Source organism: Pyrgilauda ruficollis, unplaced genomic scaffold, assembly GCF_017590135.1.
Source record: "Pyrgilauda ruficollis isolate IOZ18807 unplaced genomic scaffold, ASM1759013v1 scaffold59, whole genome shotgun sequence".
NCBI classification, from domain to species: Eukaryota; Metazoa; Chordata; class Aves; order Passeriformes; family Passeridae; genus Pyrgilauda; species Pyrgilauda ruficollis.
In genome coordinates this window covers 3,398,667-3,424,991 of record NW_024527599.1, presented here as the reverse complement: position 1 = coordinate 3,424,991, position 26,325 = coordinate 3,398,667, and the positions used below count along the sequence as shown (strand labels likewise).

General features: G+C 49.5%; 2 protein-coding genes and 1 long non-coding RNA gene across 5 annotated transcripts; 2 read left to right on the top strand and 1 right to left on the bottom strand.

The window, feature by feature from the left end:
• Window positions 1-5,547: 5,547 nt before the first annotated feature.
• On the bottom strand, window positions 5,548-6,609 carry LOC121361606. Of its 2 annotated transcripts, XR_005956365.1 has the most exons (3): window positions 6,309-6,609; window positions 5,782-5,983; window positions 5,548-5,690 (listed from the first exon to the last, which is right to left on the bottom strand). It is a non-coding gene; the product is annotated as an uncharacterized LOC121361606 (long non-coding RNA). The 2 variants fall into 2 exon arrangements; XR_005956364.1 differs by lacking the exon at window positions 6,309-6,609 and having other exon boundaries at window positions 5,782-6,302.
• Window positions 6,610-6,642: 33 nt separating this feature from the next.
• On the top strand, window positions 6,643-8,036 carry UBB (ubiquitin B; the record flags this gene model as incomplete). The annotated part of the gene is made up of 2 exons (XM_041482731.1): window positions 6,643-6,799; window positions 7,623-8,036. A coding segment is annotated over exon 2 (408 nt), but the record flags the coding sequence as incomplete, so codon positions are not given.
• Window positions 8,037-13,322: 5,286 nt separating this feature from the next.
• LOC121361585 (transient receptor potential cation channel subfamily V member 2-like) lies at window positions 13,323-25,124 on the top strand. 2 transcript variants are annotated; one of them, XM_041482424.1, is made up of 18 exons: window positions 13,323-13,623; window positions 13,803-13,965; window positions 14,211-14,328; window positions 15,088-15,382; window positions 15,853-15,986; window positions 16,270-16,422; window positions 16,854-16,994; window positions 17,694-17,992; window positions 18,878-19,054; window positions 19,516-19,674; window positions 19,781-19,876; window positions 20,344-20,414; window positions 20,755-20,920; window positions 21,562-21,628; window positions 21,708-22,015; window positions 22,975-23,093; window positions 23,525-23,619; window positions 24,345-25,124. In XM_041482424.1, exons 4-18 carry the CDS (start codon window positions 15,144-15,146, stop codon window positions 24,473-24,475), a joined length of 2,355 nt encoding a protein of 784 aa, XP_041338358.1. In that variant the 5' UTR covers window positions 13,323-13,623; window positions 13,803-13,965; window positions 14,211-14,328; window positions 15,088-15,143; the 3' UTR covers window positions 24,476-25,124. The 2 variants fall into 2 exon arrangements, with proteins under 2 accessions (XP_041338358.1, XP_041338359.1); XM_041482425.1 differs by having other exon boundaries at window positions 24,304-25,124.
• The last annotated feature ends 1,201 nt before the right edge of the window (window positions 25,125-26,325 follow it).

Genomic DNA, 26,325 nt, shown 5'->3' with positions numbered 1-26,325 from the left:
CGGGAGGGGAAACAAGAGGGGCTGAGGGGACACGGAAGGGGGTGAGGGGACACGGGAGGGGACACGGAAGGAGAAACAGGAGGGGTGAGGGGACACGGCGGGACCGGGGAGGGGCTGAGGGGACACGGGAGGGGTTACGGGAGGGGCTACGGGAACACGGAGGGGATGAGGGAACACGGCGGAAACGTGGGGGGCCGGGACACAGCGGCACCGGGAGGGGCTGGGGTACAACGGGGGCAACGCGCAGTAAAGAAATCTTTTCCTCATATCCACCCTAAAGCTCCCCTGGCCCTCTCATCCTTCCGTGTTACCTGGGGAAGAGAGCGATCCCAGCTCGCCATAGCCTCCTGCCGGGGCTGCAGAGAGATGCCAGGTCCCCCCTGAGCTCCCTTTGCTCCAGGCTGAGCCCCCCAGCTCCCTCAGCCCCTTCCCCAGCTCCCTTCCCTTCCCTGGACGCGCTCCAGCCCCTCCATGTCCCTCGTGCTGGGCCCAAAACTGGCCGCAGGATTCGCGGTGCGGGCTGAGCAGTGCCCAGCACAGGGACAGTCACTGCCCTGGTCCTGCTGGCCGCCCTCTGCCATTGGAACAGGCTGCCCAGGGAAGCGCTTGAGCCACCAGCCCTGCAAGTGTTGGAGAAACTGCTGGATGTGGCACTTGGGGACACGGTTCAGTGGTGGCCTTGGCAGTGCTGGTTAACAGTTGCACTTGATGATCTTCAAAGTTTTTTCCAGCCTGAAGGATTCTATGATTTTCTGATTCCAGGGCTGAGGGCAGGCATGCCAGTTATCCACAGGCATGAGCCCGAGGTTTCCCCTCTCATTCTGAACATGATGCCTCACAGGTTCATGGATGGGAAGGTGCTCAGGTGCTGCTGGAATTGTGGTGTTTCACTTCTCTGCTATGAACAGCCCTCATTTAGACACAGCACTGCTGTGACAGCACAGGATGTGTTTAGGCTTTCCTGAGGTTTGAAGTCATTGTGGCAGCTTTGCAGAGAAATGGCTTCTAACAGGATTCCCACTTAGCTTTTCACTAATTCTGTTACCAAAGTCTTGCAAATAAGGTAAAAATAAATTTTTACCTTAAAAAGAAAAAAAAAAAAAAACAAAAAAAAACCCCAAAAAAACCCCAAAAAACCCCAACCAGACCAAAAAAAAAAACCCCAAAAACCAAAACAATCAAGCAAATAACAACAACAATAACCAAATAGGAAAATGTGAAATCACCCCCTATAGTGGTAAATGTCTTACAGAAGGTTATCCTTGAACACTGAAATTTGCTGTTTCTCAAGTAAAACTATCAATGCTGGGAAAAGTACAATACTTGGAAGTGTCCAAGTCACATTCAGTTGGGGAAAAAAATAATCACTCCAAAGATGAACCTTTGTGCTCAGTGTTGCAGGACTGGAAACTCCTTTTGTTTGACATGTAATCAAGAATTTGTAGTCAACAGAACTTAATGTCTTGTCCTTTCTAAGAAGGGGAAAGACGTAAACAAGTGAGCTGAGTCTTGAGAGGCAAAGAGGCACCAAAGGATCCTGTGGCAGCCAGGAACATGGCAAAGCAGGACAGTGATGAATAAACATCCATCAGCACTCTGGTCTGGAAAAGAGCTTTAAAAACATGTGACTCTGGTGTTAAGGCTGCCTCCTGAGATGGCACATGCCAGGATTTGCTTCAGAATCCTGTGGCTCAGCACCTCTCTGGTAGGAAAGGGCACGGAGTCACAGTTTCCTGTTATCCCTTATGTGAACCTCTGCTCCGGTTACTCACCCTCATGGAAGAATACACCCTGTGTGACAAATTCACATGCTGCTCCTGATCTGAGCCACTCCCAGAGCTTTGGTCAAGCCAGATTACATGTCAGTCACCTCGTATTTTGGGAGGAAAATGTCACTGAGGTGAAACTGGGAAGGCACTGAAACTGAGCCTGTGCTGGCTGCAGCAGGGATTCATCTCCCCTCGGGCATGGCCAGCACCACTCAGGGTCTGTCCTGTCCCAAAAACACTGAGCTCAACACACTGAAAGCTAGAGGGTAATTTTTGGAACTAATTTTAGGGGCTGGTTATGTCGATTCACACAAATAACCCACCAGCACTCAAAAAAATGCAGTTCCAGGAGAAAACTGGAGTGAGTTTGTCTATGTAATATCTGCAAATCTGTCAGTCTCCATGCCTCTCCACAATTAGTTCACTTTATTTTAAATGCAGAAGCTGTTTTGAGAAGCTAAATTCTGTTCCCCTGTGATATCTCAGAATAAAGAACTGGAGGACAAAAATGGAAGTGCAAAATGCCATAGTAAAGAAATTGTTTCTCTTTTTTCATTAGTTTCATATTTCATCACTAAGGACTCAGAACACAAAACTGAGTCTCACATAAATAATCAATTCCAGAACTTTACAGTAGAACTCCAGATGATGATAAATGTCACAGATATTCTGAGCTGAAAGCCCTAAATTTCAGTCAATTTCAGTCAAATTTCAATCAAATGTTGTATTGTCGGTGTACCTGGGCAGCACCTTCTCAGTACCCAGAGTTACCAGCTCTCATTTCACTGCTTCCAAAGCTGATGCAATGTTTGCCAGGCTTGAGGAAATGCCAACAGCTTGATGAAAAATGCATTTGCTGTTAAGCTTGAGAGGCAAAATGGAAAAGGAAGAAATATCCAGACCGATGACGGGATGCACAAGAGGAAAAGTCCAGTAAATTACAGTTGGTTCTGTGTAGGTGTCTTGTGATGCTGAAAGGCCAGCAGCAGCTGACGTGTTCAGTGTTAAAGTACAAAGGGGCTGCTCTGTGCCACTCAGCTCTGCTTGTATAACAATGACTCAGCTCTGCAGCCCTGGCTCGCAGCCAGCCTTGAAATTCTGCCTGCGAGAGCATTTTTATCCCCAAAGCAGCTACATGCTGGTGGGTGAAAGAGAATTAGGAACTGTGGATGTTTTTTATATCTCATAAGCAGAGAACTAGGAGTTCTGTACAGCTGACAGCACGCTTAAAAAAACTGAGGTGGTTCAAAGTACGTGGTTTGTTCAGGGGGGAAAATGGCAGTGCTTGGGTTTTAGTCTCCCTGTGGTGGAGGGGGAAACATTCCAGACGTTTTCCTCACCATCAAAGGACCCAAGCTGGATCTGAAAACAAAATGTAGGAGGTGACACCCCCGGGCTGCTCAGAACGGCCTTGACAGAGTTTGTTTTTGTTCACTGTTACAGAAATTCTGTTGAACATACTAACAATGATTAACAGCGGTTTAGGACTTGTTTCTTCGGCCATTTCTTCTTCTGTCTGCCTGTTTCCCAAGGAACTTCTCTGCTGTTTTGCTGGAAAACCTCACCCCAGAAATCACAAGCTGAACGTGCTCAGAGGCAGCAGAGGAGGTGAACAAAGCAGCTCCCTCCCTGCACTGCAGCTTGGATGGCATCCAAACCATTCCCGGGCAGGAGGCAGAGGGAGAGATGCAGACAAGGAGCTGCAGAACAGACCCAGTTATTAGCTGAAGCTGTTGCTTTCACTGGCACACCACGCAGGCACAAACCTGGGATGTCAGCCTTTACAAAATCCCCTTTGGACGGCTCCTTCCAGCACAGCTGTCACATGTCCCTGTGGTCACCCAGAGCTGCCCAAGCCTGTTTATCGTGGCAGCACAGATCTGAAAGCTGAATCCCATGTGTCCTACAAAGCTAAAATACACTTTAGACAAACAGGGAGACAGAGGAGTATCACTAATTTTCATCTTTTTACTGCCAATCTATTTGTTTTTCTTAAACTTTTTCCTCTTTCAGCGCCCGAAGTCGGTAGCTTGTTAAAAACTTTGTTTAGTGAATTTATTTTTAGCATAAAGCTATAAAAACAAAACCGAGGGAGTTGTCTTTTTTTGGTAATCTCAGAATATCACAGTCAATCTCACAGTACTTTGAATTCTGACTCACTATTTGTGTAACCCTCCAGGCTGGCAGCTTGGGGACAAGCAGTGACATGCCACGGGTCTGTTTGTCTCGTGGGTGGAACTTGAGCCAAGCCTGGACCTTCCTGCACTTCTACAGGGAGACAATATTTATCTCCACAACTGTAAATGTAATTATACTGCATCATACACAGTGAGAGGCAGGTGTGAGTAATGTTATGAGATAGGAATATGTTAAATATATATATATATATATTTATATTTTGTTTGCCTGTGGCAAGCAGCCCTATTTTTGTCTGAACAAAGAAGAGTAACTTGACTTGCCAAACACCCTGTGATGGCCTGGCTGGCTGTCCCAGGCTAAACCTGGTAGCTAAAGATAAACAGATTGCCTCATGTAAAAGTGACACCTCGTTGCTAGGACATTAGCCTACATAAAAACCAGACCCAGCTTGTGTTCCAGAATGTACAGATTCCTTGGAAACATTTCCCTGACCCCAGATTCTTCTCTCCTGAAAGTAGGTAGCTCTGTACCACTGCCCAGTGACCCACTTTTGAAAAGAAATGTGTGTTCCCGACTGCAGGCCCCGTGCCCTGGCAAAGGCTGTAGCCACCTGTGGTCAGAGCAGTCACAAGATACAGATTTCTGGGGTTTTCAGCTTTGCATTTATTTATATACAGTTCAGAGTCAGCTGCTCGATGGTTTTTATTCACCAAGAGCTACTAGAGGCAGAGTAGAATGTTTGTTAAATGCATTGCTTTGTGCAGCCACACCATAGATTTAGCCATATTTAGGAAAAAGAAAAACAAGAGAGGGCTCCTGTGCTTTCTGGTTTACACAGAAAGGAAAGAAAAATTACAGAAATTCCTCTTTCTCCATTTAGAGCAACGTTAAAAAGACAAATATGCACCCTAAAATCCTTAATAAATACGTGATGTGCTTTAACACTGTCCAGGCTTTACATTAATCTCCAGCTTTACAGATGTGGCCTTTCGTATTTGTAAATATGAATCACTTGTGGCCTTTCCTCTGGGAAGAGTGCCTGGGATATGCAACAAGCACAGGCCAGCCTTGGAGCAAACCTTCAGCCACCTTGGCACCACCAGACAAAACCCGTGGAGAAACACTGAGCAGAACTGGCAGCACAGAGCAAACCATCGTGACATTGCCCAACTCTGCCTTTTGTCCTAAATTTATGTAGCCAAAATAATATTTCCAAGGTTGGTCATAGCTATGGAGCTGTCTGAACTTTCCAGTTACCATTTTTCCCTCTTCCTGTTCCTGCATTTTGAGTAATTATTGTTAGGATGATTTATTTCCTTTTTACTGTAAACCAGGAGGTGCAAGAAACCCTGTTAGGAGAAAGGAAAGCAAACGGATTTTGTTGTTGGGGTTTTTTGTTTTCTTTGCCTTTTTTTTTTTTTTTTTTTTTTTTTTTTTTTGGTTTTTTTTTTTTTTTTTGTGGTTTTGTATTTTTGTCTGGGTTTGAGGGTTTTTTAGAGGGAAATAGAGCAACTCTGTAGTGAACCTTGCCAGTCAGACACGTGCTGATGCTTTGTGAGTGGAGATTTAACAAGGTCATCTGGCTTCACTGAAGGAACAGCAGATAAAGCTGTTGAAAAAACACAAAAAACATCTTGGATTTTGTGCACTCCATCTTTAATACAATACAAAATGAGTTCAGAGCCAGTCTGAAAGGTATAATGAAGTTTAATTAACCCGAGGCACGTTTCCACATCAGCTCACAGACGGAGCCTGCTTCATAACCGACCAAAGCTTCCTGTTCTGGAGGCGAGTAAACAACCATTTGAATTTCAAATGTCAGCATTTCAACCCAGGGCTTGTTTTGCAGGCTCACATCAAGAGAATTAATTACCTGTTCAGCCAGCTCCAGCCAGTTCCAGGGCAGCTCGGAGCTGGGCCGCGTGAGGGGACGCGCTCGTGTCGCACCCAGGAGCCACCAACCTCCTGTTTGTCATAATCCTCCTGGATTATGCTGTTCTTCCAACCCTGCTAACTCACTTCTGCTTTTTCTCTCTGCTTTATAGGCCAGGACCAGCCCTGCAACCTGTCCTGGGCTTTTCCATGGAAAAAAAAATGCCATTTTTTTCCTCCATCTTGGGGAAAGGGCTGGTCAGAGGCCGCAGTGGGGCATAAAACACTGGCACCAAGGGTCACCCCCCTTTTTTCAGGGCACTTGTCCCCCAAGTCTGTGCTAGGCTGTTCCCTCAGCACTGCTGGGATCCAGGCAGGAGCTAAAGAAGCCCCAGTATCGTTCCTATGGCCATCATTAATCCCACCCCCCATCATAATCCCCCTCCCTGTGCCCTCATGGCCGCAGCTCCCCCCCGGCCGAAATCTGCCCCGCTAGGCGGCTCCCCCTCAGCAACAGCGTGACCTCACCGCGAACCAATCAGCGCCGAGCAGCGCCGAACCTTCCAGAGCTTTCCCTGCCCCCGCCGCCCCCGCCCCTCGCCAACTGCCCCTGCCGAGCAGCCAATCAGCGCCCGCTCTGCGGTCCGCCCCACCAATCACCGCCAGACTTCCCGGTCTTCCCACCAACGCCTGGTCGCAGCGCCGCGGCGAAAAACGGTCTCAGATCCATCCGCACCCTCAGAAATTTGCCGATTTTGTAGGGTCTGATCCCCCTCGCTGAAACTCTGGGACCCCTTTGCCTGCGGAAGAGGGATTGGAGCGGGGAAAAGGCGAGTGCTCCCCACAGCAGGGATCTTTTCCTGGGGACTACTTTGGGAGGCGGATGGACACGTTAGTTTTGGTGGGCGGGGCCTGCGTGGCCACAAGCACTATAAATAAGGGCGGGTGTGCGTCACTCGGCAGATCCGAGGTTTAGCGCCGCTGGAAACTTTACGCATTTTTCGCTCAGGGCCGCAGACGTGAGTGCGCTGGGGGAATTGGGGGTGCGGGGAGGGGAAGGCGGGCCAGGTGCTCTGGGCAGGACCGGGCCGGGCGGTGTGCAGCAGGGTAACGGAGGGAGCGGGCGGCGGAGCTGCGCAGCGTTGCGTAGCGCTCCGAACCGCGTCGGTGAGAGCTGGGTCGGCCGTGAGGGGGGGCTCAGGCCAGGGCTGGCCTGGGGAGGAGGCCTCCTTGCGGGGAAGATGGCGCGGGCCGCGCGGTTGCTGCCGGAAGGCGGCTGTGAGTCACTACCGGGGCGGGGGAGCGGCGGCGCTGCCGCAGGGCGGGTCCGCGGGGCGGGCCGAGCGCTCCCCCCGCTGCCGCACTGCGGGCGGCTCGGGGCTGCGCTGCCGCATCGCTGCCTCGGGCGGGCCGTGGGGGTCCGGTGCTGCCCTGCCGGAGGTGAGGGGGATCTGGGGGCTCCGGTGCCGCATTGCTGCACTGCGGAAATAAAGGAGGGCTGGGCTGCAGGTCCTGTAACGAGAGTAATCTGTTTAAAGAACTCAGCAGACCTTGCCTCAAAACCAGATCTAGTTAGTCCCACTGGAAAATTATCTTTTAATTTCGCGTTTCTTATAACCCAAGTAAAAAACTTCAATTGATGGGGAATAGCAACGGTAATCACCTTGCCTCAAAACCAGATCTAGTTAGTCCCACTGGAAAATTACCTTTTAATTTCGCGTTTCTTCTAACCCAAGTAAAAAACTTTGATGGGGAATAGCAACGGTAATTCCTTTGTTTTGGATTTACTGAAGGCTTTACTTGACTAAGCGGCTATAGCTGACGCACTTGCACGTCTTGCAGGTCAACATGCAGATCTTTGTGAAGACCCTGACTGGCAAGACCATCACCCTTGAGGTGGAGCCCAGTGACACCATTGAGAACGTGAAGGCCAAGATCCAAGATAAGGAAGGTATCCCTCCTGACCAGCAGAGGCTGATCTTTGCAGGGAAGCAGCTGGAGGATGGTCGCACCCTGTCTGATTATAACATCCAGAAAGAATCCACCCTGCACCTGGTGCTGCGCCTGAGAGGTGGCATGCAGATCTTCGTGAAAACCCTGACTGGCAAGACCATCACCCTTGAGGTGGAGCCCAGTGACACCATTGAGAACGTAAAGGCCAAGATCCAGGATAAGGAGGGAATTCCCCCAGACCAGCAGAGGCTGATTTTTGCAGGCAAGCAGCTGGAGGACGGGAGATGGCAGTGGGTGACTGAGCAGTGTAAGAGCTGCCTGGTTTGGTAAATTCTACAGAATCCACCAATGCCAGAAAGGGACGGAGTTCCCACTACAGTCTCGGTTAGGGTTTGTTTTTTATGGGTGGGTTAAGGGAACTCGCACAAGTGGGGTTGGGGTGGTTCCACTGCAGTTGGTTGTCCAGAAGGGGATGCAATTTCCATCTGCCCTTCCCCAAAAACACTCCCAGCTTGTGGGGTGTCTGTCGGTGTCCTCAGCTGTTGGGGTCTGGCAGCTGCTCACCTTGGGAGGGGGCACAGCCGTGCTGCTGCCCTGTCCCCAAACCCCTTCGGTGCCACCTCGGCCACTGTCATCCCTGCGGAGCTGCTGTCCCGGGAACTCGGGTTTGTTCCTGCTGGGTTTCAGCACTGGGCATCTGTGGTAAGTGCTGCACTTCGTGGGAAATACAACCAAAAAGTTGCTGTTCTCACAGGAAACCCCACACTGCAAGTTCAGTGTGGGTTTGAGGCTTACATCCATTACTAGATTTTTTTTTTTTCTTTAGGAGCAGGACTTGTTTTTCTGTCTGCTGAGCTTGCAGAAATACAAAGTTCTGTAAATATTTGCTGTCTCTGCCACAAGAGAATTCCCTTAGTTTGAGTTTTCCTGCACTTGCTGTTTTGCTTTTGTGCTTTTTGCAGTGTGACCACCCGGCAGGGTGCCCAGAGGGGCTGTGCAGGCACTTCTGTGAGGGCCTGAAAGGCCATAAAGGAAATTATTTGGGGCAATCACCTCAGGGTGGCCCCCAAATGTCCCTTCCAGCCCCAACCATTCCTGCCTCTCTGGGCTGGGTGTCTTCAGCCCTGCCTGGACTCCCTGAGCAGCTCACAGCCCCACTGAATAAATTGAATAAACATTAATAAAGTGAATAAACACAAATAAAGTGATCTTCCTGCTGGGGTTTGGGGTGAGCACTGAATAAACTGACATTCTGTGGGAAATAGATTTGTAGGAAGTTTTTTAAATTTGACAGAAGGTTTGTATAGTATGCAACATCTGTATTGTCTCACCCTTCAAATGAGACTAAAAATAGGAGAAGAGTAAGTCAAAAAAGAGCTCAGTCCAACAACATTCCTGACATTTCTGTGGGGGTTTGGGGTAGGTATGGAATAAATTGACATTCCTGACTTCCCTATTGGGGTTTGGGGTGGGCAGTGAATAATCTGACATTCCTGATCTCCCTGCTGGGGTTTGGGGTAGGTATGGAATAAATTGATATTCCTGATCTCCCTGCTGGTGTTTGGGGTAGGTATGGAATAAATTGACATTCCTGATCTCCCTGCTGGTGTTTGGGGTAGGTATGGAATAAATTGACATTCCTGATCTCCCTGCTGGTGTTTGGGGTAGGTATGGAATAAATTGACATTCCTGATCTCCCTGCTGGGGTTTGGGGTAGGTATGGAATAAATTGACATTCCTGATCTCCATGCTGGTGTTTGGGGTAGGTATGGAATAAATTGACATTCCTGACCTCCCTGCTGGGGTTTGGGGTGGGTATGGAATAAATGGACATTCCTGATCTCCCTGCTGGGGTTTGGGGTGCCCTGCAGGGACAGGGACCCCGGGCAGGTGACAGGAGAGCTCTGCACAGGTCCCTCTGCTCTGGTTTTTGGCCTGAGCCCAGCTGAGCTGCCTCCCCTGGTACCCGGGCTGCTCCAGGAAATGACTGCAAGGATTTCTTCATTAATAAGAAAAAAATCCTTGCAATTTAAGTAAATTAAGGAAACGTGTATGAATCACAAGGAAATGTGAATATGGATTTGTAGAACATGCAGTGTTTACACCGAAGTTATTAGCATAAAACAAAGGAAGCTGTCAGGCAACACAAATAATTGATGTTATTAAAATACACTTTTTTTTACTCCTACAATATGGTGGTACCTCAAAAGCCTGCTTAGAGACAGCTATTCATAACTAAAATAATAATTCAGTCTGTTTTAGCCAGAATCTCTATGCTGTTAGAATAATCTTAAAGCTCCCATATTTACAAGAGATTTTGGTAACATCTTTTAATCCTGCTGTAATCTGAGTTTTGTGACTGGCCTTTGAGTTTTCTTCCTATTGCTTCAGTTAATTTCTCGTCTGTTCTCCCTTTAAAAACATTAAAACCCCAAAAAGACAAGAAAGAAAAACCAGCCAAGATTTTGGGGTTTTGTCTTCTGTGCTTTAAAAAAATTACTTACACCTATAAAAAGAGAAATGAAATAACCCATTATACTGGGCTTGGGTACATTTGGGGTTTTCCCCTTTCTCAGCTGCCCCACAACATAATCCTATAGGATTGGGAATATTGGGAATAAATCCCTCCGTATTTCTGCAGCCTTGCCCACAGCAGCCAGGGGTGTTTTTTAAGATTTTTGCCCAATTTGGCCGTTTCAAAAGCAGCAGGAATTCGGCCGCCTCGGTGGCCACGGGATGTCACTGTTCCTCCACAAACAGATTATTTTCCATCTGGATTTCCTCTTTGCTGCTCTCTGATTGTCAGCAGAGCATTCCTGCAGGCTGTGGTCCTGCAGAAAGGGATACATCACGTAGGAAATATTTCCATTTTAGGGCTGAGAGAGCTGGGTGCTTCCCTCCAAGGATATCGATTGCAGCCTGTAAATGTTATGAAGTGGGACTTGCAGTTCCAGAAACACTCGTGTGTAGATTGATTGGGTTCCCTGGGCTATCAGACAAGTTCTGACGAGGGATTATATTTAAGAATATTTATGTTTCAGATTGGGCACTGGCTGAGGTACTGATTTCCATCTGTAACTAAGAAATGAAGCTGCTCAAATTCATCATTTCAGTGTGGCTTTTACATAACAGTTACAATTAAAAAAAAAAAAAGGCCTTGCAAAAACACTTGATATTTTCCCAAGTGTGAAAATACACCTTTAAAAGAAACTATTTTTTCCTTTCCTGGCCTACCTGCTGTATTTGAGAGAATTTTAATTCTCCACCCTTGCATGTCATTATTGCAGGTTTTCCTCATCCTGTGAAGACGATTTTGAGCTGCTACACCTGAGTGGCCACAGATCAATCCTGCAGCTAAATTACAAGTGACTTTGAACATCTATTTACAGCATACTGAAAACATGGCATCAAACACAGGACTATCATGTTTTTCAGTATTTGGTAAAAATGGGAACTTAGGTGAACACAGAATATATATTTCAGGAAATGCTCTTGTTTGCATCTTTTCCAAACACCACCATCATCCTCACGCTTCCTTTTGCATGTTTCAGTCATTGATTTTTCTGCTGTGAATTACTCATCAATAATTACAATATAGACATAGAATAGATAATATAATTTATATAATATACAACATATATAATAGATTAATATATTTGATCACTTTTATTATTAATGAATAAATTATAATATTATATAATTTGAACGAATAACACTTGATTTGAGATTTCACTTGGCAGTTTGACTTCTCCCTTGCCAGCTTTCCACAGGAGCAGCTCGGACACATTTCATGGGTAAAACAATCAATTGTGAGACTCCTCCACGTTCCTCCACACAAAAACCCCAAAAAGCAAGAGGGAAAGCCAGGCTGAGGGCAGGTGGAATTAAAGTGCTGCTTTTCTCCTGGCTGCCCTGGGTGAGCTCCCAGCTGGCAGCGATTCCTTTCCCAGCAAGCTGCACATTCCCCTGCTCCCTGCAGGATGCCAGCAGCAGATGTGCAGGGGGAGCTGTGTTTTGGTGCACTCCTGAGGGCTGATTTCATCCCTTGGCTGCAGGGCTGGGATGCCTCCCAGGACAGCTGCAGAAGGAGCCCAAAAGGATTTAAACCTGTGAGTGTGAGCTGAGCTCCTGAAGCTCTGCTGGCATCACAGTGAATAAAGTGAAACACAGCTAAAGCAAACTGGATCAGTGCAAGGCTGGAATGAGGGAGGGCTTGGAGAGATCAGACCTGATCTTGCATTTATCTCTCCTTTTTAGGCTGTTCTGTGGGTCTTAATTAATCATTAAGAATCCATCATGGATTGTAAAGCAGCTTTGTGTGGTCGCCAGACCTGCTTCATTTTGAAACACAGGATATCAACTTGAAAACTTGAAATCTCCTACAACCATGAGGAGGGAAAGGCCCTGTGCCATTTATTGGGGTACCTACAGGGAGAGGTGCCATTGGTATTTATGGGGAGGGGGTGCCATTTATTGGTATTTATAGGAAGGGGGTGCCATTTATTGGTACCTATAGGGAGGGGGTGCCATTGATTGGTATTTATGGGGAGGGGGTGCCACTGATTGCTGTGTTTATGGGGAGGGGTCTCACAGCTGACTCAAAGCCGGCTGGGACAGTGTCTGTGGGTGACAGCCACGCTGCCAGGAGGTGTCCCAGCATCCTGGGGCCGAGGGCTGCTCCAGGCTCTGCTCTGCCCCGGGGCAGGTTTGGAAGGAGGAAGGCACAGCCAGAGCTCAGTGTGTCCTGCTGGGACAGCCCTGCTCCTGCTTTTGGGCCACCTCTCTTCTGGGATTCCTCCTGGAACGTGCCCCAGCTGGTGAGGTGTGGATGGGAAGGGCTCTTCACTGTTTTTTTCATTAGTGACATTTCCCAGCTGGGCTCCGGGTGACATCAATGGCTTTGGGGAGCACCAGGAGCTCAGCTGGGAGCAGCATTCCTGGGGGATCTCAGGTGGGAGCAGCATTCCTGGGGGAGCTGAGGTGAGAGCAGAATTCCTGGGGGATCTCAGGTGGGAGCAGCATTCCTGGGGGAAGGCTGTGGGCCAGGGGGTGCTGGGGTCACCCTGCAGGACCTGACCCTGCTGTCCTCTGCTTCCTCTGCTCTGGGAAGGGAAAGTGAGGCATTTTTGGGGTGTGTGGGCCCAAGAACAGTCAGCTCTGGGGTGGGGGGACATCCCTGCTCCCAGGGGAAGCCCCTGCCGATCTTTTCCCCTTTGGAGCACACCCAGGGCCGGGAGCAGATGCAGTAACCGGTGCCCTGAGAGTTGGGGAGCACCCGGGGCTGCTCTGGGCAGTGCCCTGAGCCCTGAGGAGCAGCTGCCCCTGCTCCTGGTGGCACTCTCAGCCCGTGTCCCTGGGGCTGCCTTCCACACCAAGCTTGGCCTCAGCTCCTCCCAGCGCTTGTGCTGCTCCTGGGGAGCCTTGTGGGGCTCGGGGGAGGCAGGGGCTGTGTGCAGGCAGGGGTTAAGCATCCTGAGTTTGCAGTAGGCAGCCAGCTTTCCCATATAAGAGCACTGCACTCATTGGCTCTCCCCTTCGCTGAGAAATCCAGCCAGTCATTTCCTGTGCAAGCCTCCTTCACTCTGCAAAAAGCCACACAGTTGGGTAAATCACGAGGCTCTGGGGGTGCTCCTTCTCACAGGAGCCTTGGATTCTCTCATGGACCAGCCAGGAGCCCCATGCTGTGCCACTGCCAGGCTGCTGGGATGAGCATGGGCTTCCCTGCGCGGCTTCCCACCCATGGATGGAAATCACTTTGGGTCTGCCTTGGTGCCCATTAACACTTCTTGCTGCTTGGCTCGGCTCCTGCCGGGAGGTTGTGTCCCCTCTGAAGGACTCCTTGGGACTCCTTGTCAGATCAGCTCTCGGGTGGAGCTTGCAGCAACTTCTGGTAAGCGCTGAGCTCTTCTGGCAGCAGGGCTTGGTGAGGGCTCCGGGGGAAGAACTCGGTTTTTGGGGTGTGCAAGTGGGGCTGGCAAGCAGAGAGTGCTCCCCGTGCTCCCCAGAGCGGGTGGGCACCTCCGAGGGTCCTTTTTTTACAGGACCATTTTGCTCTTGCTTTTAACCCAGACGCTCTGTCTGTGCAAGACCGACAGTAAAAAACTCTCCTGGGCGCTGTGGAGAGATGGAAACTGCAGCTGAGGAATGATTTTGGGGAGAGGAAGACAGAAAAGCACGAGCAGACTGTTGTGGAAGTGCGAATATCCTCCGAAAGGATTCAGCCCACGTCCCAGTAAGTGCTGTGGGGAGGGCAGCGAGTCTGAGCGGGTTGAAGGGTGTGTGCAGGGGAATGTTTGTCACCAGGGCGCAGACTAAGCGAGTGTCTCAGTTATCACTACGGTTTGTCTCCCAACCAGCCCTTGGATTTTTGCTCTCAGCTGCATAAGATGTTTTCTGGCTGTTTTCTGCCCAGATCTGTGTTTTTTCACACCCCAACCTAAGCCAAAATTCTTGTTGTGTGTCCATTTGCTGGTGCAGGCTATGGAGTGTGGCTGCAGCCCCAGCAAGGGAGATTTCTCTCCAGAGGAATCCTGTTAACCCTTTGGAGGGAGCGCCTGGGAATGAGAAGGAGCTGCTGACCAGAGCTGTGCCGCAGGTTGGTGACTGTGGGTGCAATTTCTGCCTCCCAAACCCTGTGAAACGCTGCCCTGGGCACTGTGCCTTGGGTGTGGCCTGAGAGACACAGAGAGAGGCGTCCGAAGAGCCAAAGCTGAGCTCAGGAAGCCTCAGAGGAGAGAAGGGGGCAGGCTGGGGGCTCTGCTGTGCCCTGTGCTTGTCCTGGAGCTGGGAGCTCCAGTTCTGTGCTCCCATGGATAACCAGCAGCTCCAAATATTGAGGAGATCCCACTCATTTTGCCCATCAAGGATGAAATGCCAGACAGTTTGTGCAGGTGATTTTCTCTGTCTGGACAGCCAAAAGCTTCCCAGCAGGGGCTGTGGGCAAACTCATCTCTGTTCCCCAGTGAACCTTTATCTTTTTGGCCACTTGGTGAGCAGCCTGTGCCTGTGCTGGCTGCCCTGAGACAAGAACAACGATCCCACGCTCCTAAAGAGCCACTTTCCTTGCCTTTTATGTCAGGAACCTGTGCTGCTGCCAACAGGTGAGGTCATCCCACACAGGGGGTTCAGATGTGCTGCAGAGTTGCCTTTGCTTCATGAGCTGCTTCTAAACCTCTCCTCCACTGGAACCCCACTTAGGACCCTGATCCTTTGTTCAAATACTGCTCCTCCATGCAGAGTTTTATCAAATCTCCCTCCCGAGGGACCCGTGGTCAACCTGGGAATGAACTTTGTGTCCAAAAGCCTTTGGAGTTTGTGAAGAAATCGTGTTAATTCTCCCCATGCCTCCTTGCAGGTTTAGTGCCCCCCCAGGGAACCTCTTTGTGGTCTGCAGGACCATCTCTCCTGGCAATGGATAAGTTCACAAACGGGCAGCCAGGCCCAGCTCAGAGGAACAGGCTCATAGGATTGCTGGAGACAGATGACAGCATCCAGGAAGAGAAACCTGCCCCGAGCAAAAAGGAAGAAAGGTCAGGACATGGAAGGAAAGGAGAGCCACAGCCCTTGGAGACGCCTTATCAGAAGGAGAGCAGTGACTTTGCCCCTAAAATCAAGATTAATCTGAATTATCGGCCAGGACTTGTCAGCAAGTGAGTAACTGGGGGGTGTTTGACCAGTTTGGGTTGATCCAGGTGATCCACACTGACCCGGCCTGGTGGGAGCATATGGATTTTCCCAAGTCCACACTGAGAGGGTCCATACTAAATCCCCCCAGGGATGGGCCTGAGCCTGGTCCTGCAGCCATCCTGGGCTGCTCCCCCTGCTCTGGATTCCTGCCAGGGCTGCACATCAGGCTGGGTCTGGGAACAGCTCCAGCTGATGGAAAGAGCAGCCACTTAGCAGAATTCTGGGAAATAGCTGTCTCTGTTTTTCCCTTGACTCAAAAATAAAACATTTGAGTGTTGGTTTTTTTTTTTTTTTTTCCCCTCCCAACAAAACCTCCTCCGTCTCCTTCCTTCCTTCCTCTGTCCCACCGGAGCTCGTGGCTCGTTCCTGCTCCCCAGAACTCCCCTCTCCAGAATCCCCCCCAGAATTCCTGACTGCTGCCTTTGTCCCGCAGCCAGAAGGACCCGAATCGCTTTGACAGGGACCGGCTGTTCAGCGCCGTGGTCCGGGGCAGCCCCCAGGCTCTGGATGGTTTGCTGGAGTACTTAAGGAGGAACTCCAAATTCCTCACCAATTCCGAGTACACAGGTACATCCCTGCCCCTGGAATGGTTTGTTATTCACAGGGGGAGCAGGGGAATGTGCTCCTGGTTTTTTGCTTTCTCCACCTTCTCTGTCTTCTTTTATTTTCCTTATATTTACCCCAAGGTGGAGAATGTCATTAATTGAATACATCCTAAGGTTTTTGCCTTAGGGCTGCTAAAAATACTGATAAAAACCTTTAAAATGAAGATTATATTTGATCCCTGAATCAAGCACTACAGCTGTGTGCAAAGCACACCCACGACCCATCAATCCTCTCTCCCTGCCAGATGCAAAGACTGGGAAAACCTGCTTAATGAAAGCCCTGCTGAACTTAAAAAACGGGAAGAATGACACAATCCCGGTCCTGCTGGAAATAGACCAAAAGACACAGAACCCCAGGCCGCTGGTCAATGTGTCCTGCTCTGACTGTTTCTACAGAGGTAAGGAAGGATTCCTGTGAGATGAGCAGGAAAAAGGAAAAAGAGGGGAACTGGAGCAGTCACACTCAGCACACTGACCTTTTATTTCTAATTCTGCTGCTGCATCTCCTCCAGCCTCGAGTTAAGCCCTCCTTGCTCTGTAAAACAGCAATGATACATGCTTTTAATAGCCCAAGAAGTGAGACTATTTACTCGGGAAAGTATAAAAAGCACTTGTAAAAATGAAGTGGTCTGTGGCTGTTAAATGAGCTCTGTCTGGCTGAGCCTCAACCCTCCCGTGGCCGCTGGGGATCTCAGTGCCAGGCAGGGGAATTGCTGAATTTCTGACGGTGCCCGCAGCTGCCAGCCCGGCCTGAGGCTGCAGCCAGCCCTGGTGACATCGCTGCTGTCCCCCGGAGTGGCACAGGGTGACAGGGTTTGCTGTGCCCCAGGCCAGACCGCGCTGCACATTGCCATCGAGAAGAGGAGCCTGGAGATGGTGAAGCTGCTGGTGGAGAACGGGGCTGATGTCCACGCCAGAGCCCACGGCGAGTTCTTCAGGAAGAAGAAAGAAGGAGTTTACTTTTATTTTGGTGAGTTTGGGGTTTTTATTGCCATGCTGTGTGTGGTGCCACTAATTCTAGGTGGGTTTGCCCCTCTGGTGCCATCTTCAGTGCCCTTTAATCCAGCCCTTGGCTTATCTAAAAGGCAGAATCCTTTCATATCTGGGGTGTTCACTGCATTTCCATCATCCTTGGGTTTATGTCTTTAATCCTGAGTGGATTCAGACAGCAAAACTTGGCTAGTTCAGATTTGAGAGATCAGTTTGAAATGCGGGAAAGTGCTTCAGCTGCCCCAGAAACAGAGTAATTGTTTATTGTAAAAGCCTTTCAGAATCCAGAGACACTGAGGCAGAACCTGTTCTGTGTTTCAGTGATAAAATTCTGGGCAATTTCTACATAATTTCTATATAATTTTTCTATATTTCTATATAATTGTTATACAATTTTATATAATTCTTATAGAATCTTTATATGTTTTTATATATTTATATGTATTTATATATTATAATATTATATACTTTTATATTTTATATATCTTAAATATTTCTAGATATATTTAATATTTATATATATTTAATTTTTCTCTAGATATTTTAATATATTTAAATATATTTTATATGTTTTTATATATTTAACATATTTTTCTAGCATTGCCTTTTCCCCCCTTTCTTGACTCCTCTTTCACCCCTTCACTCCTCCCCTCCAAATGCTGTGTGCCCATCCCCTCAGGTGAGCTTCCCCTCTCCCTGGCTGCCTGCACCAACCAGCTGGATGTGGTGGATTACCTCTTGAACAACCCCCACCAGAAAGCCCGGCTGCAGGAGCAGGACACCCAGGGCAACACGGTGCTGCACGCCCTGGTGATGATCGCGGACGACACCGAGGAGAACACCAAGTTCGTGAGCTCCACCTACGTGGAGATCCTGAAGGCGGGCGTCAAGCTGGACCCCGCCTGCAAACTGGAGGAGATCGTCAACTACGACGGCTTGAATCCCCTGCAGCTGGCTGCCAAGACTGGCAAAGTGGAGGTGGGCACGGCCGGAGCGGAGCCCGGGGATGCTGAGGAGCATCATCCCAGGGATGGTGGGATTTGCAGGCTTATTTGGTGTCCAGTGGGGTTTGGGGCTGGAGCTTCTCGCAGCCAAGCTGTGCTGATGCTGCTGGCAGGGCCAGGGCCACAGGGGACCACAAAGGAGGGTGGGGGGTGTTCGAGGGTCCCAGGGTGAGGGAAGAGGTGAGAACCTTGTCTCTGTGTTTCAGAAGGCTGATTTATTATATTACATTGCATTACGTTACAATATTCTATTCTATTATAGGCTATACTGAAAGTTTAGCATATAATATAATATATTAAGTTTAGTTATAGCATAAACTATAGCATAGTTTATGCATAGTATATTTTATAGCATAAAATATAGCATTAAGTTTAGTTATAGTTATAGCATAAAACTGTACTAAAAAGAATAGAAAGGATCCTTCAGAAGGCTGGAAAAGAAAGGAATGATAACAAAAGCTGGTGACTCTCAGAGTCCAAGCCAGCTGACTGATTGGGCATTAATTAGAAACAACCTACATGGGCCAATCAAAGGTGCACCTGTTGCATCCCACAGCAGCAGATAATTGTTGGTTTTCTTTTCCTCTGAGGCATCTCAGGAGAAAAAAAATCCTGGCAAAGGGATTTTTCAGGAAATATCATGGCGACAGGAGGGCACCTCCGAGCCACTCAGCTGTGTCCTGCAGAGCCTCAGTGTCCCTGCCCTGTCCCCTCTCCCTAGGCTGAAACCCGCCCCACTCCTGGGTTGCTTCCCTGCTTTTATCCATCCCCAGCTGCTGGCTGAGCCACAGAGCCAGCCGTGCTGCTTTGGGTGTCCTCCTGCACGTGCAGCACAGGAACGTGCTTGTGCTGCTGTCAGATCTTCAGGCACATCATCCAGAGGGAGATCCTGGAGCCCGGCTACCGGCACCTGTCCCGCAAGTTCACCGAGTGGACCTACGGCCCCATCCACGTGTCCCTGTACGACCTGTCCTCCCTGGACAGCTTCGAGGAGAACTCTGTGCTGGAGATCCTGGCCTACAGCAGTGACACCCCGGTGAGGCTCCCCACACAGGCTTCTTCTGGACTTTTTTGTGGTGCCGCTCTGTAATTGCGGCGTTTCACGTGAACGTGGGCTTTCAGGTGGAAATGTGAAAATTTCTGTAATTGCAGCGTTTCACGTGAATGTGGGCTTTCAGGTGGTGGTTTCTGTGAAAAAAGGAGTGATTCGTGGGGGTGTTTGCAGATTTTGTTGTTTGGAGGCTGCTTGGTATGGCTCTGACCATTCATAATTTGAGAGAAATTTTGATCCTTTGGTTGTCTTAAGCCTCGGTTTGTTCAAATACCTCAATGAAGTGACCTCTATGCAATATTTCACACTAAAACACCTGACTGAATTACCCCTTAACGACTCCCCAGCTGAATCCACACAGCTCCAGCCCTTAAAAACACCATCCTCTGGTGAATTCCCATTCCTGCTGGCACCCAGGTGCACTTTGCTCGCTTGTTTCCCCACAGAACCGGTACAAGATGGTGGTTTTGGAGCCGCTGAACAAACTGCTCCAGCAAAAATGGGAAACTTTTGCTTCCAAGAGGTTCTACTTCAGCTTTGCCTCCTACCTGTCATTCATGATCATCTTCACAGCCATTGCATACTATCAGCCCTTAAGGGTGAAGGTAGGCCCAGTCTTTTTGTCTGGATGGATGGAGCAGGGTTTAAAAGTTGCCATCACTGCCTCTGCCCGTCTCCACTGCTTTGGGTGGTTTTGGTTTTGTCTTGCAGCCTTCCTTCCCAGTGGAGTTCACAGCTGGAGGCTTCCTCTGGGTCTCTGGACTGATCATTATCTTGTTAGGAGGCGTTTATCTGATCTTTGCTCAGGTAGGGGGATCTCTTGTCTGGTTTCATGGTCAAACGGGAAAAAAGGGGAAAAAAAAAAAGGATGTGTTCTCCTGACATCAGGATGTGCAGGAGGGAATCCTGCTCTGGGACACTCACTGTGGTCTGGCAGTGGCAGCACAAGCCAGGTTGCTGGGCGAGGGGGATCACAGTTCCACAACAGCAAATAATTCTGAGAGACTTCTGCGATTTATGGCATTAAAATGCATCCCTGGCATTTAATGCAGGCTATTAATAAAGAACTGGGCTGAGCCATGATTCAGCCCTTGTTTATCCTTGCCCTTTATAAATAAAGGCTTTTTTTCATCTGGGAGGGATGAAATGGGGCATCTTGGAGATGAAAGGGGGAGCACAAGGAGCAGAGCTTTGCCTGGGGCAGGGCAGGGCAGGCAGGCCTGCCTCTCTCCCATGGCTGGCTCTGGTGAATGGAGCACTGGCTTTTCCCCCAGAGCCTGTACCTGCGGAGGAGGCGCCAGTCCCTGAAGACCATGTGCTCTGACAGCTGCATCGAGATCCTGATGTGAGTCCTGGGCTCTGCCACAGCCTCAGCTTGGAGCTGCTGCTTTGTGCAGCTGAGCTGCCCCAGCACTGCCACAGGGCTGGGGAGCAGCAAACCCAGACCCTCTGCCCCTCTCTTTGCACCCCTGCTGCTGCCTCTCATCCTGAGCCTTTTCTTGCTGCTGGCTGGGCTCTGTGTGCTCCTCTCAGCTGCTGCCTCTCGTCCTGAGCCATTTTTTGTTGCTGGCTGGGCTCTGTGTGCTCCTCTCGGCCTCCCCAAACCTCTTTTATTGCAGAGCAGACCTGCAGGAGCCCTTCTTGCTGAGGTGAGCCACTGCCACTTCCTTTTGTTTCCTCTCCAGCTTCATCCAGGCCTTCTCCCTGCTGCTCTCAGCAGTGCTGTACGGAGCCAGCTCAGAGAACTACGTGGCAGTGATGGTGTTCTCCCTGCTCCTGGGCTGGGTCAACACCCTCTACTACACCCGCGGCTTCCAGCGCACCGGCATCTACAGCGTCATGATCCAGAAGGTCAGGGCTGGGCAAAAGCCTCTGCAGGGAAAGGCTTTGGGCTGGGAGGAGCTGGGATTGGTGTCCTGTGGAAGCACAGGTGCTGCAGGATGAGGTTAGGTGAGTGTCTTCATCTGCAGCTGCAGGAAATCACTCGTTTGGCAGCGCTGAGCATCCCAGGTGGCAGCAGCTGATGCCTGTGTGCCAAAAACCACTCCAAACATCACTGGAAACCAGTGTGGGCTCCCTGGAGATGCTCAGCTGGGCCTGAGAAGTGTTTCCAGATCCACAGAGGAACCTGGGACTGGAAAGGCAAAGCAGGGGTGAAATGAGGTGCCAGGGAAGAATTCTGGTCACCATTTGTGTAAAGCCAGTGGAGGTGGAAAGGAGAGGGGTGTGTGTGTTGAAACAATTTGGAAACAGTCATAGTGGGAGCCAACAGGATATTTATTTGCTTCAAAGAACTAAAAACTGTCAGATTAACCTGCCAACGATGTTATTTACCTGTGGAAGTAATTTAACATATATTAGCAGCTTTTTACTCTGGATAAAAGGAGGAAACCTTGCAGTCAGTGTTCCTGAGGGCTGGTTTGTGATGTGTGAGCTCACCCCGGTGATTTCATGTGAGACGAAGCACAGCACTTCCCCTGTTTGTGTTTCAGACCATCATGAGAGACCTGCTGCGCTTCCTCCTGGTTTACATGATCTTCCTCTTCGGCTTCGCTGCAGGTGAGCCCTCTCTGGGTTATCTGTGGGCTGAGCTGCAAAAATCCCTGTCCCGGGGACTCAGCTCGTGTTTTCCTCGCAGCCCTGGTGACGCTGATGGGCGATGCCCCCTCGGTGTCCCAGAACAAGTCCCTGGCTCACCTGGAGAGCTCGGGCAGCCACGCCATGTACGGGGGGCTGCTCAGCGTCTCCCTGGAGCTCTTCAAGATCACCATCGGCATGGGGGACCTGGATTTCCAGGAGCACGCCAGGTTCAGGTACTTTGTCATGCTGCTGCTGCTGCTGTTCGTCATCCTCACCTACATCCTGCTGCTGAACATGCTGATCGCCCTCATGAGCGAGACTGTCACGGATATTTCTGGCTACAGCAAGAGCGTCTGGAAGCTGCAGGTGAGGCCCACAGCCCTGCTGGGCTCTCAGGGCAGAGCTGCCAGTGCCTGCCTGTGTGGTGTTTGCAGGGTGCCCTCGTGGCAGGGAGGAATGATGAGTCTGGCTCCATGTTCTCAGAAGGCTGATTTATTATTTTATGATGCTATATTATATCAAAGAATACTAAACTATGTTATACTAAAGAATACAGAAATGATACAGAAGAAGGAATGATGAGTCTGGCTCCATGTTCTCAGAAGCTTGATTTATAATTTTATGATGCTATATTATATTAAAGAATACTAAACTATGCTATACTAAAGAATACAGAAAGGATACAGACAGAAGGCTAAAAAGATAACAATGAAAACTCGTGACTCTTTCCAGAGTCTGACACAGCTTGGCACTGGTTGGCCAAAGAGACAAAATAATTCACAGAAATTATTCAGCAGAAACCAAGGGAACAGTCACCTGTTGGATAAATGATCTCCAAATATGTTCCAAAGGAGCAAAACACAGGAGAAGCAAATGAGATAATTATTGTTTTCCTTTTTCTCTGAGGCTTCTCAGCTTCCCAGGAGAAGAATCCTGGGTGAAGGGATTTTTCCAGAAAATGTGAATGCCACATGTCTGTCCTTAGCTCAGCTGTTATTGTGCCTTTCACATGAAGCTGTCACCCTGGCAGTGCATTTTTAGGTGTATTTGCACCCAAAGTTTAGCTGCATTTTTAGGTGTATTTGCACCCAAAGTTTAGGTGGCATTTTAGGTGTATTTGCACCCAAATTTTAGGTGCATTTTTAGGTGTATTTTAGGTGTATTTGAGGTGTACTTACAGCTCTCTGCACAGGTAACCTGAGGCAGTCCTTCAGGAGCATTTTGGGGTTGGGTTCCCTGGGGATTCTCCATTCCCAAGCAGTTTCTGAGGGGAATGGGCTCTGTGTGTGCCTGGTTCCTCTCTGACGTGGGTTTTGCTCTTCCAGAGGGCAATTGCTATTCTGGAGATCGAGAAGGCCTGGCTGTGGCGCCAGGGTGGGAAGAGGAGGTCTGGCTGCTTCATGTCAGTGGGGCTCAATAAGAAAGATGAGAGGTGGTGTTTCAGGTAAGACAGGTCACCATTCCCCCCTCACACTCCAGCCCCAGTGGGGTCACAGCCTGGGAACCCTGGAGGGAATTTCAGCACTGGCTCAGCCTCACACTCCTGGCTACATCCAAATTTGTTGGTGATTGCCATGCTGGAGGTTTGAGAATTAACTGATCCATTAAAAACCATTCCCTGAGCTGGAGAATTTGAAACCAACCAGACCAGTGGACAATATGCAGGGGGAGAGGATATTTTACCTCATGGAGCTTTGATTACAGATGATCTTTGCTAAAAAAAAAAAAAAAGCTCAGTAAGGTGCTGCTGCTGCAGCCAAACCATCAGGGTGGTGTTGGCAGGATGAGCTGGGCTGGGAGGCTGCAGAACAAAGAGATCTGGCTTGAGCTGCTGCATTCCAGGCATCAGTGTCTTCTTGCATTTTGTCTCTCCAGAGTAGAGGAAATTAAATGGGCAGATTGGGCAAAGGATGTGGGAGTTCTGAAGGAAGAACCTGGGAACACCAGTGATTCAGAAATAAATCCAGAAGGTAAATTAAATCATGAAGAAAAGTCTGCAGTATCCTTTTAGCTTCCTGCTCAGCAAACTGCTCTTGGCATGTTGTTATGTCTTTGGCATTCCAGGCAGGCCAGCTTGAAATTGCTTCCCCACAGCAGCATCCCCTGTGAGCTGAGAAAATAAAGATTTAGTCTAGGTCTGGGGCTGGCCAGACTTTGGGAACAAACTGAGGATGAAGGAGATGCCATTCCTATTCAGCTCTGGGAGAAATGGGCAGGAAATGCTGCTGAGGAAAAGCAAGGGCTGCTCTTATTTTTGGCTCAGTAGCCCAAATATGTGATGCTTTTCCTAAGAAAAGTAAAATTTAGGCTCAGATGTTAAAATCACAGGGCTTTCAGAGCCTGAATTTGGGCATTAACTCTGGCAATGCTGTCAGATTCTGCCTGACACCTTTGTTTGCTTCCCTTGGTAGAGCTGGGAAGGATCTCTCTGGAAACCAGAGCTGTTTCCCTGTTAGAAATGTTTTGTTCAGCCTGGCACAGCCTGGTCAGGAGCTCCAGTGGGTTTGGGCACAACCTCCAGTGTAGATTCCTCCTGGGTGCCAGTTTCCCAGGGCTGGGGAGGCTGCAGTGCTTAAAACATTCTGTGGTGTGTGTGTGTGTGTGTTGGGTGCTCCCTGAGCCTTCCCCCTTCTAAAGCCGGGTCCCTTTGTCAGCTTCCTGCTGATGAGGGGCTGTTCCTGTGTCCCTGCTGCAGACACCAGCTCCTGGAGACAGCCAGCCCAAAAAGCAGCCCGAGCAGCTGCCCCGGAGCAGCTGGCCCTGCTGCAGCCCCAGGCAGCAGGCACAGAGATGCTGCCTCTGCAGGCACAGCCCCGGCAGCTTTGACAGCTCTCTGAACCTGCCTCCTCTTCAGGGGAGCTGCTCTCCCCCAGCAGCTGGAAGAACTGAAGGCATTGTCAGCAGCAAAGTGCATTTCGTGGAGGACTGTGGTTCAGCCTGTGGCTTCCAGCCTTGTCGTGCACTTCAATGATTCATTTCCTCTGAAGAAACTGTTTTTACTTGACTTTTCTCCGCCTGACACTTTCTTCTTGCTGTGCTCCTGGGGCAGTGGGGGAGGCAGAGCTCTCTGAGCTGAGCAGGGATGGTGCTCATGGATGATGCTCATGGATAATGCTCATGGAATCACCTGGCTGAGGATGGCCCAGCCTGTTCTCTTGTCACAAGGGACTGCACTGAAGTGCTTTGGAATAAAGAGTGTTGTAGAGTCCTAAAAGTTGCTGAGGGTGGAGTTGTCTCTGTGCTGGTGTGAGATGTGAGTGGACAAACCCTCACCCTGTGCAGCACCTGCAGGGCTCCGAGGTTAATCCACAGCAGGATCCCCATTTCACACTTCCAGAGTGAAATTCTTTCCCTAAAAGCACAGAAAGTGGTGTGGATTTCCTGGAGCTGAAGCTTCGCTGGTGGATTTCTGGGACATTTCATGGGTTGCTTTGTCTGTAATAAACAGCAGCAGAATCCTGCTCGTGGCCCCTGAGAGACTGATGGGCCAACACTTTGTGTGTGGTTTTTGCTTCCTGTTGCTCATGATGGGCATCCTGTCTTGCTGCAAATATCTGCGAGGACCTTGCTCCTTTTTGTGACTTTGTGACTTGCACCCAGCTTCAGGCAGGAGGGGCAGCCTGCTGCAAACTGTGGGAAAAGAGATAAAAATGAGCTGTCTCACTTTTCACTCTATTTAACAGTAATAACATGGAAATTTTCTGTAAACAATACAGCAAGTGTACTTAATTGAAAATGTTCATTTTTGGATGTGCTTTTAGAGCTTCTTCCTTTCTCAGCAAGGGAGAGAAGGTGTTATCAGTGTGGGCTGTAAGTTCTTATCAGATTCCTGATTACTGCTGTGGGAGTTCACTCTTGTTTTTCGTGGCCTCATGTCAGTTTGTGCAGCCACACCTGAGCCTGGAGCAGCTGCTGCTGCCCTGGATGCACCTTCCAGCCCAGGGCAAGGTAGGTGAGAATCCCAGGAAAGCTGCAGCACCCTCCCTTCAGTGAGATGAGCCATGCAACCTGAGCTCTGTCTCAATTCCACTCAGAGTGAGCCTTGGAGCTTTTCCTTTTGGACACCATCTTAATCCTCACTGCATGCATGGGACAGGCAGCAAAATTTTGTTTTAAAGCTCATTCCCTGCACTTCAGTGAGTTCTTCCCCCTGTGCTGGGCAATTCCCCCTCCAGCCTCACTGCTCTGGGACTCTGAGTGGGAACTGACTTTTCTTGCTCCACCTTCTGTTGTTTTCTTGCTTTGTGAAGCCTTCAGCTGCTTTGTCCATCTATGGCTTTGTCCTAAGTGTTCCCAAGATCTGGCAAGGTGCTCATAGTGCAGAGGCTCCTCTGGCCCATGATAAATCTGTTGCTGTGCTTGGTGCTCTGCTGGGACACTTGGAGATTGTAAAGAAAGGCAGGATCAGATCTGCCATCCCTGTCTGGACTCTCAATAAATAACCTTGCTGGTAGTTTGGGGAAGCTGTGGGCACTGGCAGCTTTCAGCATCACCTTCCCCTTCAGCCCTTCCTTGGTCCTGCTTCTCTTTTGTAGCTTGGCAGTGCTCATTTGTCTTTTGATCTGCACCAGGCATGTTCTGCTGTGAGGCAGGGCTTTGGCAACCCCAGAGCTCCCCAGTCACACCCCAGCCCAGCAATGTCAGGGATGATAATGGTTAAGAGGCCCCAGAGAATT